General features: G+C 45.3%; 1 protein-coding gene across 1 annotated transcript; it reads right to left on the reverse strand.

Annotated features, from left to right (window-relative positions):
• Positions 1-7,305: 7,305 nt before the first annotated feature.
• LOC139108926 (trypsin-2) lies at positions 7,306-10,411 on the reverse strand. Its single transcript, XM_070667614.1, has 8 exons — positions 10,281-10,411; positions 9,698-9,828; positions 9,534-9,628; positions 9,029-9,188; positions 8,839-8,949; positions 8,518-8,667; positions 8,129-8,348; positions 7,306-7,427 (listed from the first exon to the last, which is right to left on the reverse strand). Exons 1-8 carry the CDS (start codon positions 10,339-10,341, stop codon positions 7,390-7,392), a joined length of 966 nt encoding a protein of 321 aa, XP_070523715.1. The 5' UTR covers positions 10,342-10,411; the 3' UTR covers positions 7,306-7,389.
• Between the last annotated feature and the right edge of the window lie 7,894 nt (positions 10,412-18,305).

The following is an 18,305-nucleotide window of genomic DNA, read 5'->3' on the forward strand; positions in this document are numbered from 1 at the left end:
ACGATGATTTACTCTTTCAAATCGTCCGCTAAATGAGCACCAGCTAGGACCCCGTTTCACCTCGGATTAGCGCCCGTAAATCACAGACTTCCACGCCGTTAATGCGCGATTCATCCGGCACGTGTTCACCGCCGGCAATCGCTTTTTTTTTTTTCAATTTAAAACGAGGCTTACGAACACACCGAGTGTAATTTTTGACACGCGAAATAAGACGAAAAGACCTTTTGCACGTTTAGATCAAGTTGATTAAACGATTTAAGCAAGCAATAATTTTTTTACAGAAAAATCAGAGTTTAACAAAAAATATTTCCGTGGCGCGGAATTATTTTTATGAAATTTATTATTGTACGCGTCCGACGTGTAAACGACGTGACGTAAAACGTAGTCGGGGGTTCGCCGCCGGTCGGGACGGCGCACTTAGAAAATTGTCGAAGTCAATTATGCAGTCTACTTGGCGAAGTTTCGCGTAACGGGCGCGGCGGGCCGCTGCACCTGTCTCGTCGTTGTTATCAGGACAATAATCGATTTATCCACCGGACGAAGGGCTTCTGTCTGCCGCGAGGAGAGAGAACGCGTCTGTGCCAGGTTGTTTTCGCGCTAATTGCTTTCATTTCCAAATTACGTTATGCGTCGGGAGAGCCTAAAAGCGGGCAGTACAGCAGACAGCGATGCCGAAAGTGCGACGGGCGCCTAGGCATGGTGGGTACAAACTTCGTCAATATCACTGTCAGCGTAACGCCAGGGAATCGCGAGATTTGCCACCGTCGCTTCTAACGATCTCTTCCCGATTTAGCAATGACAATTAGCAATTATTAAAAAAAAATCTCTTTTTTTATTCACCGAGAAAATTGTTCGCAAAATTATTATAACGAATAACCTCTGGTTATTTTATTATATTTTATAAATTTTTTTTTAAGCGGTAAAGATATCGCGCTTCGCAATTCCATCGATTAGGTTCTGATTTTGCGTTTCCGAGAGCGGCAAGTTTTTTTCTTTGCTAAGCGAGCGTTTCTGAAACACGCGCGGCTCCCCCGGTTCCAATTTTGGAATGGACACGAGATTCTCGACAGTCTTTTTTGCTCGCTCGCCGGCGTCCCGCGGCGAAAGCGCCTCTCCGAAGGCTCGCGGACAAAGAATCGTATTTTTAACCGCCTCTCGTTACTGCACCTCAGGCAACACTCGGGGCGCCGTTCCGCCGTCGAAATTTCCTCGTTACTCGGGCTTTATGTCGCGGACGTTAAAGAGAAATATGAACGACTTAAGAGCCGCCGTTAGGTGCATGGGCGAGGGAAAACGAGCGCGGGGTGTGCAATACGGCGCACCCGATTCCGCAACGACGAGCTCTGCGTCCCGTGGCCTCACAGGAACAGCCTGTTCGACACTTGGATAACGACTCGGCAATCTACTTCAGGTTTAATCATAGCGCCGCGTTTCCATCCATTTCTTAATACCGTAAGAAGTTTCATTAAAAAAATTCCCGTATATAATTCATGTATTTTTAACGTATAATTTAGAATTATTAATTATTAACATCTCTGCGAGTTTTGTTTTTTTTATTATTTTTAAGAAAAAGTTTGGAATCTGAACGTAAGTGCAAATAACGTCGCGACTATAAGCGGGAAAGGACGATGAAAAATTCGGAGAAATATTGTATTGTCGGGAATACGGCAAATTAGCTTCGAGTCCCGCGGCGGGCTTTCGATTGTTGTGCGCGGATCGCAAACATTTTTCGGCCGCCTGGAAATATAAAGGTCCGACCGCGGCGATAATTGTAATGCTCGATGACCCGTGACGGTGCCAATTGAAGATAATTGAATTTCATGATCGTACTAGCGCGCGACTACAAAGCCCGAGCGTTTTCCCCCGCCCGCGCGATAATCTGTTTTCGTTGAATATTCCTGCTAACATTATTCCAATATCGACGCGCTTGCGATATTGATTGCGCGCTTTATGTATTTTTCATGCAAAAACTTGAAATATTAAAAAGCATTCGTTGTTGCGCAGGCAAAAATTACGCGAACCCCGCCAACGCGAAAACAATACCTCGACAGTTTGCCCATTAAATATTTCCTCGCAATTTTCGGGACGTTCAGGAATTAACGAAATTTATTTAAAACGTGTAGTGCGAAACGTATAATGCGAAACTTGGAGAATATAAGATTAAATAACAAAATTTGAAGTATTTTTTTTAATTTGAGTCGATAAATTCGCAGACACATTTCTTCGAGTATACAAAACCATCCTTCGGAAAATTTTTAATAAAGTTTCAATGTATTGCGATAAAGAGATGAGATATGCGCACGCGATGTGAGAAAAATTTAATCGCGCGAAATCAATATATTTTAATTGGAACGATTATACGCGGCGGATCTTTTTCGTATCTTGTCGCTAAAGAGTTTTCGCTCGGCGACATTCTCGCCCGAGATAACCCAATTTGCTTTCCCCTTTAGTCGAAATAGAAAGAGAGGGGTGGGGGGGGAGGAAGAGAGGAGGTTGTTGGAGATCAATGAAGAGGCTTGCCCTCGCGAGCGCATGACCCGGTGATCGTGACAAAATGCAGATTCGTGAACACTTTCTCTCGCGCCCGAAGGGGGAGAAGGGCTCGCTCGTTCCTCCCAGCTCGTTTGTCGGGGAGGGCCATCCATTCCGCAGTGAAATCACGTTGCCGAAAGTTTCTGCTTCTTATTCCCGACGCGGCGCAACTGGAAGATCACTACGCGGATTCCCCAGGAATAATAAACCCCGCGACTGCTCGATTCGCGTCAATTTGTTTTCGTGAATGTAGAAATGTAGGAACGAGACGTGGCAAAGAATACTAATAAAAAAAAAAAGAAAAAGGAATACGCGTTAAGATAGTATCGGTCGCGGAGCAGAATCTCTTCGCGATCTACCAGTATCCGAGACAAAGCGCGAGAAAGGGAATCGATATCTTTTTCCTTCGCCGTGAAATCTCAAGTACGGGAGGTACCCTTGTCGGTCGTGATCTTCCGCTCGCGAGACGCAGGGCGGCGGAAAGGTACATCCAGTAGCCAAGGGCAAGGGCTGACAAATGGTGGAGATTTAAGCGGCGCAACCGCCGGCGCGCGCGCATTTTTCATCAGCAAGAAAAGGGCGGTTCACTCGCTGCGTTAAGTAATTGCATCCCGACGTTCGGTGAAGGTAAAAGGAAGGCGCGGTGAAGGGGTCAGCGCGGAAAAGAGAGCGAAAGAAATAGGTAGGCAGCTCGAGTTGGAAGTGAGCTGTGAAATCAGTTATTGAAGTTTGCATCGCGAGTCCAGTTCCTCAAAGAAATCGCAGCATCTTCACTAGAATTCATCTCGCGACGCGCAAGCTCTTTCCCTTTAACGCAAAAAAAAAGGAATTTAATTACAGTAAAATCGTCAGAAGTGACTTGGAAGAAATAAAAATAATCACGCGTCGGCTTTCAACTTCGCGGTTGTCTACGGAAAATAACGAAACACTAATTTGTTTGGCGCGGATCCGTCGATGTGTCATATTTACCGCGGCGTCGCAATCAAGCAAAAAGCAGTGTGACAAAATTTATTTCGCTTCCTTACGGCGACGTTCCTTTCGTTCTCCTACGGGATTCAGCGAAACCGTGAGGAAAATAACAGCTTGGTCTCTTCCATTTCCCGCGGTTTCTACAAGAGAGTTCTTAACGACTTCGTCATCCATCGCCGCATTCGCGGCGGCTATAACGAAGTCGAGAGAAGGAAAACGAGCGGTTTAGATTCGACAATACGAATTTCGTAGAGGCATTACCTACCGCTAGTAAACGCTATCGAGAAATTAACGGCAAAACACCGAGAACTTCTCGCGCCGAAAGTTATTAAACTCGCGCGTTACGATACACATAATCCTTTTATTAAAACGCGGATCATCGTCCAGCGGCTGTTGTTCCTTCCACTCGAGTAATCCGCGAAATCACGTTCGATTAGGAGACTACCAGTCGCGGGACGCGGGCTGAATTAATTGGAGACGACTTCGCGCGCGTGTAACAAATTAAAAGTTCCACGAGCGTGGGAATTAATTAATTTCTAATGCGACGGGGGCCGCGGAAGTCTAGTAACAGAAGCGACGAGCGTCTCGTCTGTTTGCCAAACGGTCGCCTCGTGTTTGACGTGGAGAGACAGCCAATTAGCCGTCTGCGTCGCGTCGAAGAAGATACGACTCAAGAGTCTTGGGGGGTAAACGCAAATAAGCGACTCAGGAGTTCGCCGAGATGGACGGCTCGTGGAAGGTGGGCGAGCGCGGACAGGTAAACCGACGCGGAACGATCGCCGTAGAGGAGGACGGAAACGTCTGAAGAAGACGCGAAAGAGAAAACGCAGCCAGTCGCGTTTACATTTAATTAATTAGTCGGTCAACGTCGGCATCCATTGCGAAAGCGGGGGGAAAACCGGCGGGCGGCCGCTGCAAGTCACGTTTGAAACGTCATTTCTTTCATCTTCCCTCGGGAAACTGACGCCGCTGCTGCAAACGAGGGATTTATCTCGTTTGAATAACGAAAGTACGTCAAAAGCGAAAGTCAGATCGCAAATGAGAGAGATATGGATGTATAATTAATGCAGCGATCGCGATATCGAACGTTCTTTTTATCGTTGTTTCGTTTCTCCGCTTTTTAAATTGAATATTTTAATTTGAAGACCGCGAATGCTTATGCGGGTGGGTGATTCGAAAATATAATATATTATATAAATTTGTATATGATATTTAATTAATAAGGAATTAATAATTAGTGTTTGAGGAAGTTTACACCGTCCCGCGTCTGGTTTTACGTTTTGTAAGTAGTTAACTAGATCGTTTATAAATTTATTTAAAACTTTATTTTCCAATTGCGAGGAAAATTTAATATGCATTCCGATAGCCGTATAAAAATTACAATGTTTATCTCTCGGACGGTAAGCTTGACGTTGCCTATTTTGTTACCGAGGATAATATTGGAATTTCCAGTCACATCCTCGGGAAACGACTTTCTCGTGTGTCTTCAAGTAGTTTCCAAGCGACCATTAATGCGTAACGAAGTCATTAAGTGAGATTCGTTCCTCGAGGTTGGCGCTCCCGCGCGCCATTTCGCAGCTTTAAATGCGTCGTAAAATCATTCTTGATCATGGCCCGCCGTGCTCCACGACCCGCGCCTAACAATTACCAGCCCCGATTAAGTCACAGTCTTTCACGTTTACCAAAGAGAAAAAAAAAATAGGGGGACGCCGAAATCTCAATTACGTCGTCGTTTCGTCATATAACGGTGCGTTTCATTATTTAAAAACGTTCGGGTGGGAAGTACGGTTTAAAATAACCTCGATGAATCATGCGGGATTTATTCTGCGAGGAAAACCAATTGATTTTATGACAAAGACGGCTCAGGTAGAACTTATCCTTCGAGCTCTACGCTTCCAAAATGCCCACGCGCGGCCGGATCGGGCACGCATGTGCAATTAGTATAATGAATTCGCCCACGAAGTACCCGTCGAACGTGTCATTAATAAACGCCTTCGTCGAAGGCCTTTCTCCGTCTTCCTTCGCGAAGTGCAAAGTTCCACGTCGAGCGTTGCGCGCTTCTTTCGGTACGTCCGACAATCGGCAACTCCGACGTCTCGTGAATAGTCCGCTGACGTTCTCCGGATCTCTATCCCTCTGCCTTCGATTCCGCGAGTAATTAAAGAGAACTTCGCCGCTGGAAACCCCGCCGTGCGAGTTTAGCGTCCGCGTTGACGAAGTTGCTCGCCCTCGCAAGAGCGGGAACTTTTAATTTATTTAAAACCCCCGGCGGTATAAGGAGAGAGAAGAGAAGGTCCGGGAGATCTTCTCCGCGCGGGCTCAGGTTCCGTCGTGTATCCTCTAATGAATTCTTATTCGATCTCGGGATTGCCGAGGTCGCGAATGGACCCTGTCGACGCGTGCAAACATTCCGTCTTCCCGCTCGCCGAGGGAGCGACGGAGCCCGAAAGCCGCAGAAGGCATTGGGAAGGTCGTGAAAAACACCCTCCTTAGGTTGAAAAGAGCCCCGGTGCCGGAGGGCCGCGCGTATCAGAAGTTACGTTTATCAGGTGAAACGCTATCCACCGTAGTTCTCACCCGTCCTCCCGTCATCCCTCTTCATTCCTCACTTTTGTGACTCATCCGTCTACCGATTTTGCACGCCTGTCTCCTCTACTCCTCGTGTTTCCTCTCGCATCGATCGCGAGTCCGCGCGACCCTGAAATTCCCGTAAAAAAGCACGTTCTATCTGTCACAAATTAACTCGGAAAACGGAAACGGAAATTTACGTTCACGCGAGTCACGTAGGATAAATTTTTACGCAAAAAGATAGCACCGTACGCTAGTTGAAGTGACGAACAAAGATGCTATTTCATATAAATGCTTCAGACGAAATACTTGATTGTAATTTTAATTAGTTTCCCGTTTTTCATCATTTTTATTAATCGGTAAAAATTTAAACGACAATGTAACGAATCGATCAAACGACAAATAAAACTTTTTTAACGCTTTATGTTTTTTTTAATTTTTTTTTTAAACATATACCTATTGTCGTATATTTTTTCGCAAACAGCGACGATAAAAATTCAGAATGACAAATTACTCTCGACACGAGTTTGATGAAAACGGATTTTAATATTTAATTCCTGCGCCTCTCGAGAAACAAGACGATTCAATTCGCCCGAATAATTACATCGACGTTTTCCTTCGGCTAGACGAGGGCAATTCAATTTATTAAATTTCCATAATCCCCCCCGACTGCTCCGTGCGCGCACGCGGCAAATATTAACGTGCGAAATTTATATCCAATCTAAAAGAGCCGCCGAGAGTCTCCGCGTTTCTTTGACGCGGTGCTGCTGCGCTCGCTCAGAATTTAATACCGGCGGTGCAGCGAAAGCGGCAAAGAAGCTCGCGGAGCGCACCGTGAACCGTTTCCCCCATCTTCAGCTGCGAGCAATCCGCTAATACATTTCCCGAGATATCATCCACCGTGTATTAAGCGGGGATATATATGAGCTTTTTGCACGTCTGTACCGATGTCGGCTTCCGTTTGAGATCAAAGCGTATACGTGGCGATATCTGCCCTTCTTTTCCACTCTTTTTTTTTTTCCAGTTTCCTCTCGTTCATTTTCGTATTTCTTCGCGTGAAAAGTAGCGAAAAGTCATTTTTTGTATTAATCTTTTCATGACGGAATTAGAATGTTACGTATGCACGTTCGTGAAAAATGAGAAATTAAAAGCAATCCGATATAATACGAGAAATTAATTGAATTCATTACTATAAAATAATTACGGGTTTTATACATATGAATAATTACATATGAATAAATGGCAATATTATAAAATTTTTAATAAAAATATTATACAAAATTGCATATGAATTCGTCTTTATTATATATTTTCATTTTTTTAATCTCTAACATACAGCGATGAGATTAATTTTTTAAATATGTATTTATTTGTAAAGAAAATAATATTTGTTTAACAACGTCAATATCGAGCAAGATTAATTCTATCCCTTAATGTCACTGATTGTGAGATATCGACAGTTAGAATTGTGCAATTGCTTTATCAGAAATCGATCGCTACGTTGCGTTTTAAATACCATAACGGTTTATGAAACGCGCTCGACAAATACGGCCTAGACGATAAAGAACGAAGGCGAGATAAATTATCGATGGATTCAAGTTCAGCCCAACGTTATAAAATAACAGTTAAATATTTTTTAAGCGTAAACACTTTTAATCAACCACTCGACGTACGAGCTACGTAGGAAACCTCATTAAAAGAAAAAATAAATATAATAAAATTAATCAATATTAATTTACAATCCGATCGGCTGTAATACGCGATGTTTGCTTAAATCTTCAAATGTGACTGTTCGAATCGTAAAATCGCGGCTTTGCTAATTTTAGCCTTTATTTATTTCGCGAGATATTTCGCTCGTCAAGTCGTATATGGCCGAGCAGCGTCACAAACACGCTCGTAAACTCCGATATTACCACATTTCCTCCATAAAACTGTTTTTTTTTCTTTTCTTTTTTCTTTTTTTATTTAATAATGTGTTCAAACACATATATCAGCGTGTCAACAAGGGATCTTGACTTCAAGGTTCAAATGTAATTGATAACGGTGTAAAACAAAAAGGATATTGTCATCGCCGTAATCGACGACGTGTTAGACGTGCCGTGATTTCCGCCTTTTCGTCGCTCGATTATCCTCACCGCTTCCGTATTAGTTGTTATCCAGTCCAGGTAGTGGAAAACGTCCGCGTAGACTCCAGGTAGACGTGGCTCGGCGCATCCGTTGCCACCTGACACGATCCCGGTTAATATTCCGTCGCAGACCATGCCGCCGCCAGAGTCACCCTGCAATTCGAAAGAAAAATAAGCGATATCGATTGTTTAACGAAAATTACGTCGCTCGTGAAAAGCGAAGATTCTAATAAAAATTAGATCAGATGACAAGAATGTAATTAATAGAAAATTAATATAATTATAAAAATATTTAAAAACCGTTCGTAATAAATGAAAATACTTGACAGGCGTCGCGTCCACCCTCCAAATATCCAGCGCAGATCATCCCCGCTGGCAAGTCCGTCACGTTTACGAGTAGCTCGCGGCATTCTTTAATGCTTCGCACCGGCAGGTCCACGTATAATAAGTCGGGTGACACTATCGGGATGCTCTGAAATAATTTCAACGCGTCTTTAGTCGCTTTACGTTTTTTTAAACATCGGATAATTCTCACTAGCAACGTCGGGTTCGCCTTCGTTGCTTAACGAATATCGGAGAAAAATATAATCACGTCTCAAGTAATAATTAATCCCGTTATAATTAATAATTAATTGTGACTCACCGACGACAAGTAACCCCATCCGGCTACTTGACAAACTGTATAGGGCACGAATGGGTTCCCTGCCAAGGGCACATTGCGCACTTGCGGCGTGAACGTAAACGGGCTCGTTAGCTACGGGAAGCAGACGCATGAATCACGGTTGTTCTGAAAGTCGCGCGAGAATCGCGCGGCGAGTAACGCGAAGTCATACTTTTAAAACGGCGACGTCGTTGTACAAATTTACAAGATCGAAGTCCGGATGAACCCTGATATCTACCACGTTGCTCTGCTGCCGCGTCGTCGTGTCGCCGTTCAACTTCACTATCCCTCCAGCGACTGTAACTGTCCACGGCTCCACGACACTCCCATAGCTACGTAATTAATAGTCTCGTTCATTTCCGGTTTAATTTAATTTGACTATCAAATTTTATTTAATTATTGATTTAATTAAATTTCAAATATATATTAGACACTTTTCTCGAACGCTTCTCTATTAATTCGCAGCGTGTGCAATACATAAATAAATTAATTGATTGATCAATGTGTCGCAAAACAAGAAGATAATGAATATAGATTAAAATATATCAGATCGCTGAGATATCGCCGATTGACTTATCGCGCAACAATAATTAGAAATTGTAGATAAAACAATGAACAATACAAAGCATCTTCGTTAGCGATGCTGGGGATAATGATCGAGATAGAAATTGGCTTACAGATACACGCAATGCCCCGCTGTCAGAACCCAAGAGACGCTAATTAATGACCCGCCGCAAAAGTGCTTTTGACTGTAGCTGCGCATTAAAGACACCTAAAAATAGCGTTTCTTTCAGACAAATTAAAATCTTTGCGTCGAATTAAAATTGCCGGAAAACGTTACCTGATGAGGAAACTGCCCCAAAGTTGCCTCTGTGCCGTTGACTATGCGACCGATCAAACCATAATTCGCCTTTTCCAGCTTGTTCACTTGACTCTTCGCGTTCGGAAGAACGAGAAGGTTGGCCAGCGATCCTTAACGTACGAATGATAATTATCGTTATCGACAATCGTCGTTAAAATCACGCGGCAAAAATCGATTTATGGAAATTAACTGAATTGATAACAGGGTTATTGCACAAATTAGGTGCTTCGCGTTATTAATCGCGGCTCGGAAAAATTATTTCCCGGATAAAGCGCGATAATTATCGGCCGGTTTAATGAAAAACTAATTAACCGTCGCGATTTCACCCGGGCGCGTTTAATATTCTATCATCCCCCGATCTCGTCGCGAGAGTACTTCGGCTCGATAATGCGCGCTAATGAAGCGTGCAGGATCGCCCTGAAATCTCCCTGCTTTCGAAAACAAACGATGGTTATTAGAAAAATTGGTAATCGAAGGAATTTATAAAGGCAATTTTTTAATTAAAAAAAAAATGTAAGTTATAACACGTAACTCGTATCCCTTTTTTTCCCTTTACACTCACCTCCGGAAGCGAAGAGCAGGATAACCGAAACCGCCAACAGATGCAAGGTAGCAGACCGCATTGTTCTCCGTGATTCACGACCGCTCGTCACCTAGTCGTTGTCACGTGGCAACTGTCCGCTGCCGACAATCGCGATGTACGTATATAAAAATTCGTTGTCGCATCGCGGTCGGACAAAGTCTTTATCGTAGCTTTATCCGTTATCGGTTATCGGTTATTATCTCGAGTTAATTGAGACTGGATTCCACGTCCGTTGACGTACGTACTGCCGACGCGGGAATTCCACCATTACGCGGCCCTCGAATTCCTCTCCTAATTGCTTTATATTTTTTTTCTCTCTCTTTTTTACAATATCGCACCCTGGTACTTTCATTTCCGATAAGTTTTACCGAATAATTGCTATCGTTGATAATTTCCCCGTTCTTGCGATGGGTTTCGATCTTCTTTTTTTCTTTTTTTTTTTTTTAAAATACGTCTATGATTATATTAATAAGTTACGAGCGGAGGGAAGAGCGGCGATAATATCGATTCGTGTGAAAAGTCTCATCGCCACATATGCGAAATTGCGACGTCATCGATGACGGCGCGAAACGATACTTGCGGGGAGATTGCCGGCCATTCTTCTGGAAACCGATGAAATTACCAAGTAGGACGGATAAAAATGTCCCGGTAGAATTTTCGAACGCCACCCTGGTCGACATATCGGACAACGACAAGGGTGGCTCGGGGATAATGAAATTCCGGAACGGAGGGGGGGAGGAGGCTATGTCCGCGAGCGACTGCAACGGGCAGGATGCTCGCTGAAGACGACGCTGAACTACGAATTGCGCGAGCATCCAATATGCAAAGTGCTTGGTAGCTGTTCAACTCACCCGCTATCGACGTAAATTACTGGAATATTGTTGTTCCTTCCACCGCTCGTCCCTTTCTTCCCTTAACGCTGCGAGATCGGCCGTCGTCGGTAACGAAAAGAGAGATGAAAGCGACAGATATTAAACCAGAAATGAAAAATGTTAAGTTCAAAATAATAATAAAAAAAAAAAGATAGCACAAAAAGAATTATTAAAAGAAAAGATTCGTAGATAATATTAAAGCGACAGAAGAGCGGTATGATTAAATTGGACGTAATCAATCTCTCGTTTCCGAATTTTATCCCAAACCCATTTCTTCTTCGCGTATCGCGTTAGTTTAATAAAAGATAAGCGAGGGTAGAGGGCACGTCGCAAAATTACGTCTACGACGTTCTAACTGTAAATGACGAGATGTATCCCGCGGATAATGAGAGATCCAAATTCAACAGTACGATAACGTGGCGGTGAAGGGCGAAGAGGGCGAGCGGGGAGGCATCGTCGAGGAGGGGCAGAGTGCGTAGGGCTGATAGGAGTTGCCATTACCCACCCCCGTGTTCGGTCCGACTCCCCATACAGCGCGACACGGCGTGTACAATCTCCGTGTGTCCGGCGGGGCCATCGAGGCGCCCCGGGCGCCGTCCACCGCAGAATCGTATTCGATCGGTCCACTCGGAAGCACGCCGGCGATCGCGGACGGCACACACCCCGCTCGGTTTAATATCGGCTATAAAGGGGGAGGTGGGAGTTGCGAGAGCTAACAGCGACAAGCTCGTAATTTAGTCCTCTCCCGGGCGACCCTTCCTTTTCACCCGCGATACGCGGGCGAGAGCCTCGCGATCAGATTTATCCACGAGCGGGTGTGAGAGCTGGTTAGCGTGGCGGGTAGGTACGAAGGTTCAGATATTATCACGGGTTGAAAAGGATTCGCGCGTATTCGCGCGGCGCGCGCTCCTGACGCATCGGCGCCTTATCGCAATCGCGGTTAATTAGTAATGCGTCCGGGAGAGGCGGGAAGGTAAATAAATGACCCGACGGACGCTCCGAAGGTGGAATTACATCGCGTGCGCCCTGAAGAGAAAATTACGCGAATAATTGTATTTCGTATGAGTAACGAGACGCTATCGTATCTTTTGAACATGTCGAAATTAAGTGAGAGAGATTCCGCAGCAGTTTCAAACGGACTTCCGGAACGCGAAGATAAACGCGCGGGCAGACAAACACGCGCTCGTGTAACGCGCGTACGGGCTGATCGCGAGATGCATATTCAGGCGGAATTTAAATCCAATCTTGATTTTTCACGGTTTGTTTCCGACCGGGGCTCTCTCGCTCTTCGTTCCCTCGCCCTTCACGCGGCTCGCGTCACTTTACTTCGGCGCAATCTCCCTTCCGTTTCTCTTTTCTTCTTCGATCGTTTTACCCGCCGCCCTTTGCCACCGCCCGGGTTTCTCTCCCTCTTCCTCTCGGGGCTCTCGTTCCCTCTCGAGGCGGCTTTCCTTCTGGATCGGGACGAGCTACCTCTTCTTCGCTTCTCTCAGCCGCGTCACGGAATCATTTTCGATGGAACCGTGGATAATGCTTACGGAACGTAATGATAAAGAATAACCGCCGGTTACGATCGCGGATGCTGCGGTCCCTGGATCGTTACTTAGTTACGGGAAAAAAATTTGCATAGTCGCGGACACCGCAGTCAACGGTCTTTCTTTGGTCCTTTTTATCAACCAATGTATGTAAATCTCCGATCATAACCAGTCGATGATTTATCGCGAGCTTATATCGAACCTACTCGCATCCTTGCTACAAACTACAGAACAATGCGCGTCGATTTCGTTAATTGTAACAGATGGATAAGGGTCCGCTCGGTTCAGATCATTGTGATACGCTTCCCTATCTCGCGGTGATATTATTTCAGTCAAATTAATTTATTAATATACAATTTGTAAGCACGTATTTTATCATATGGCATACTTATCAATTTTCGGGGTGTTTAAAAATTAATTAAGAAACGTGCTCGATACACGAAATGCACTTTACTGAGGGCAAAGGCGACCTTGGCGCTTATATTCATTCGTTCCCTTCGGGAGGGCACCGTTCCACGTTACGGAGAGACGAGGATGATAACCTTGACTGCGTGCGGCCAGTTAAAGGGCCGCTCAAGGTCTACCAGACTGTCGGTCGCTGCGCTTCTCGCGAAATAGAGAGAATCCTTTCGGAGGACGCGGTCTTTTTCCAATTTCACGCGAACGCGGATTGCACGTTCCGCACTCGGAAAATTACATGCCTGGCACTGAAACGCTAGACTACGTGGCGAACTTTACCTGTAATGGCCTGTGAAACGGCGAGTGGAGGCGCGGCGCATAGACAGACTTCTGAATCGACGTTACGCAGTTTAAATGGCACTAAAGGGCTTGAATCAAGCGCGTCATTAGGCATCCGTGCTACCTACTTGCTTCGACGTTACTTCGCGGAAGTAGTTTGCAGCAGATAAAGTCCGTAGGATCGGAAAAGTAAATTCTAATTGCGTCTACGCGAAACTGTTTTATTAACCCGCACATTAAATTTTAAGTACGTGAAAGGAGTCTTCGAGATCTTGTACTTTGCTTGCATTACTCCTTCAATCTTCAACGTCTCTGCCAATCTTTTTGAGTAATTTTCGAAGAAAGTTACAGTTTCCGACAGGAATCGATTTAAAATTATGTATTACATTTTGTTTTTTTTTAATTACAATTTTGCGAAAGTTATAACTAAGATTTATATTTTGAGTCTAAAAAACATTCTTTCTAGAAAACTATTATTTGCAATAATTATTTAGCCGTAAAAAATTATTGGAGAAAAAAACAGTATTAATTTTAATATTTTCCAATTGTCACAAAATAAATAAAAAGCAATTTAAACGACGAATCGAAACGACGACCCTGCTAAATTTTCACGTCACGCGTATTTCACTCAGATCGTTGATACCGGTCGCTCTCCGGCAGTTCCTTTTAAACTCATGCCTAATAAATATATCGCCGGCTAAAACGCAAGCTGAAACGAATACGCGGCACGAATAAGAAGCATTGGCACCGGTGGCGTTCCTCAAAGTTAACTCTCTTTCGTACAATATTCGCGCGTCTCAACCTTAACCCTCGGCCCGGCGTGGTGAATTTTTTATGCGATTTGCCATTTCCATCTGCGCGCGAGACGGTCGCCGCGCTTTCGTTGCCACCTTGGCGTTCTCCACACGCCTCCGCGAGGCTTTTTCCGGCCGGCGCGAGTGCGAGTGACGTTTACTTGAGCTGATGGCGGGTCGGAGTAGATTTTTCTTTTTTTTTTTCTTCTTTTTTCCTCTCTTTTCTTCGTCTCCTCTGAAGCCAAAATTGGGTTGCGCGCCTTTCCCCGGGCCTCTCTCGTGGTAAAGTGGCTCGCGCGTGCCTCCTTGAAGAAAATTATGTCAAGTCGTCATTGTCGGCACCATTAACGATCAGCGCTTCTTCGCGACGACTCTCTCTTTCTTTTCTCTTTCTCCTCGTTCTCAAACTCTCGCTAAGAGGACGCACTCCGACGAAATTGCAACTCGCGTCGACGTGAATCAGCTACAAGCCGAAATAAGGCGTCGTATCGTGGAGGAAGTGCAGGATTCTCCGAGGATCTCGGAAAGGGATAGCGGTTGCCCGCAAAAAATGTTGATAACGCGGAGTTTGCGCGTCGCGCCGCCGCGTTTTACGATTTCTGCAAAAAGCGCGGCCGTTAGAAGCGTTTCCCGGATACAAAGACTTCGAGGGGACGGTCAGGGTTTGGTCAGCGTTTCGCTAACGGCGTTTCCCGCGACGCGTGCACCTTTAACCCCGTCGCGAGTAAATTATCCGCGATATTTATACCTAGGATTTCTCGCGTTTGCATTTTCTATTTTTTCTTCCCTCCGGCGGGCATATCTTAAAATCGCATATTTAATTTCGCACGTTACGCAGTTAATTACACAGCCAAGTGCACGCTCCGTCGTATCTCGGGGATAAACGGAATAAATCTCGGCGGCGGAGGCGTGCGGGCAACAGTTCGAGCTTCAAAGTCACGGTTATTCTATCCGACATAATGCAACGGAATAGCGTACCTGTCTCACCGTATTTATGTATCGCCCCGCGAGATCGCAATCTCCCTCTCAGATGTATACTCGGCGATACGGCCGGCATTCCAGCGCCATTCGTCAGCGGAAAATACATGCTCCGCAATTCCCCAAATCACGCAACCCCGCATCGACGCGTTTACGATCGTTATTATTGAAGCTCGGGGAGGAAAAAAAAAAAAAAACGGCGTGCCGTGCAATTAAATAGAACGCGGTCAATTATACGTAAAAGTAAATCCACCGTCGAGCCAGGGTACTTTTGGCGCCGCCAGATATTTTTCGCCGTTTACAGCTGGGTAAACCCGAGAGCACGCGATGCGGTCGGCGTTCAAGACCGGCTCTCCGAGAGCCGTCGCGCTCGCCCGCAGCCATGGCAACCGCAGTCATGCTCTTCGTGTTACATAACCGGGTGCTTGTGCAGCCGTGACCTCGATCCCAGTCGGTGACTCCGTCTTCGGCACGTCCGTGCCCCCTTCGCCCGGCGCGCGCGCGCTTACCCTCCCCGACCCCGCCAGCATCCGCGAGGACCAGACGCCTCGGGTCGAGCCACCCACAGACGAAACAACCACCTTCCACGAGCCGGTCTTTTCTCGCCGGCTCCCGCGCGACCCGCGCGTTCACCATTTTACGTAAGGACTCCGATATTCGTCCGCGGATCACTATCTCGCGACGCTTACGTCATCGTTTCTCGCGGCCGAGAGTATATATAAGCCGGTGCCGAGATTCCGGAATATTTATTTGTCTGAAGGAGACGCTCGAGACAGAGAAGAGAGTAAGAAAGAAAGAGAGAGAAAGAGAGAAGGTGTAATTTTTACATTTGCAAGGTAAATGTCGCGTCGTTCCTCCTACAATCGTTTCACGGCCTCCGTTAAATCCGGAGGAGAGATTATGCGCGGCGATCGGTCACGCTAATTTTTGTCAGGGACGCGGGAGAAGAATAGCGGACTACCGCGAGTACCGCTCGTTTTTACCGCGGAATCTCCTCGAGATGCATGACGTGCCTGGCGATCGTAAGTGTCCATATGGCGATCCCTCCGTCTTTGTTGGCCGGAGTAATGCGCAACGTGGGCGCGTGCATGGGCAATATTCTCGACGGTGCGTGTCTAAGACGGAAATATCGCGATCGCAATATCGATAATAGCGGGCGCCAGCGTCCGTAGAATCTCCTAATGGCAAATTGAAATGCCACATCCGTCTACTCCAACACGGTCGCACTAACACTGCTTGAAAAAGAGTCATTCGCGTAGCAACGTTGCGATAAAAATTTACCAGAATTATATTTGTAATTTATAAATTACAAATAAATTAATTCTTTTTCCATGAATGTTTACGATCGGAATTATATATTTATAATTTATTAATTATGAATAAATAAATTTTTTTTATATAATTATCTATAATTGAAACAATCATAGAAATTAGCCGAGAAAGTTTGCCGGATCGTGACGCCCCTAGTCCTTTCGCAGGACGTCGTTTTGGAGAATTGCCGATGATAAGAACCTGCAGAGCATATACGAGAATGTATGGCGCGTAAGCCGCTCCCCATTTCGGGAACATACACCAGACTCGCGCGAATACTCGCTCAAACGTGGCCTCCTTTATGCGAGGCGCCGTAGAAATAGCCGGGGTGTATGGCGATACTGCTTATTGTCCCTGCATTATGCCGTAATAGAATCACTTTGTTACCGCGCAGACGATTACCTTTCCTGCGTATCGGCGCACACGAGCCAAGCGCGTCGCATTCTCAGACGTTAGTTTCGTAACTCCGTTCTCAGGTAGATGTAATCGGCCCAAATAATACGTCCCCGTAATTTCGAGATAACGAATTTGTAATCTACGACATTCTCCGCCGGCAAGAAATAACGTGATGATCTTGGTGTAGTTAAGATCCATTGCGTCGCGTCTTTGTTGCGATCCGATTGGATATTTCATGCTCGAAATCGTTCTCCCTGCTTGGAAAGTAGATCCTGGTTTGACGACCGCAATAAGCTTTGGTAATTAGATAAAATAGGAATGCATAAAAATTACTTAAAAAAAAACTAGATAATTATATCATAATTAATCGGATTCAAATATTATATCTTTATTGTATTGATTAATTTTTAATTGAGATATTTTATTTTTATTTATCATAGTTTTGAGAATCTTTAATAAATCCAAATTTTCGCGTTAATTAAACGAAGCGCAGAATTTTACATTATGACAAACGTGTATTTAAAAAAATGAACGAGCTCGCTACAAATCCAAATTAAAATTAAAACTCACAATTAATACATATGAGACAGTGGCAAAGCTCCCAATATGCAGCACACAGTTTTCTTTTTCCTCCCCCGACGATCTCGAAACGTGGACCGCAAATTAATGCGTTAAATTACCTCTCATTAACTCCAAATTTTTGACGCCACCGTGTCGCGTTACACGGCGCGAGAATTTAATTGCGCGACTCCGAGCCTCCAAAATGAAATGATAAATAAGATACGCGATACGACGAGCGCAAGTTGCGGTGCACCGGCCGCAGGTGCATCCGCACCAAAACGGCCCCCGAGGATCTTATCTCCGCGGATCGCATCGCGACAAGCCCAGGCCGGGCCAGGCAACAAAGAAGAGAAAGTCCGGCCACGGGGTGAACGAACGGAGCCGAATCGGCGTCGCGGCGTTTTCGAGAGCCCCGTAATTAGTCACGCAACGAGCGTAACGCGAGTGCAACATCGCCGGTACATCGGCCGACGCCAATCGTGAGACACGATAACGCCACAAATCCCCGTTCTCAGGGCCTCGTAAACCATTTTCGGAACGACTCGCCGATCGCTATCTGCCGCGGTTTAATTTTTGACGAGGCTGGAAAGCATTTCGTACACTCGCAGATTGGCCCGCACGTTAATGGAAGGAATTTGCACGCTCGCTAAATATTATTCCATGTTACCTCCACGGTTCTCGTGATGTTTGCTCGTATAAAAGTGCGCGATAATAATTTTGACGGCGAGCTCCGCGGTTTCCCGCAGACGGGTTCTCGATAATGCCGCCACGTCGGACTATATCTTTTTTTTTTATTTTTTTTTTTTTTTTATCTTTTTT

The sequence above is a fragment of the Cardiocondyla obscurior genome, linkage group LG16, assembly GCF_019399895.1.
Source record: "Cardiocondyla obscurior isolate alpha-2009 linkage group LG16, Cobs3.1, whole genome shotgun sequence".
Classification (NCBI taxonomy): Eukaryota; Metazoa; Arthropoda; class Insecta; order Hymenoptera; family Formicidae; genus Cardiocondyla; species Cardiocondyla obscurior.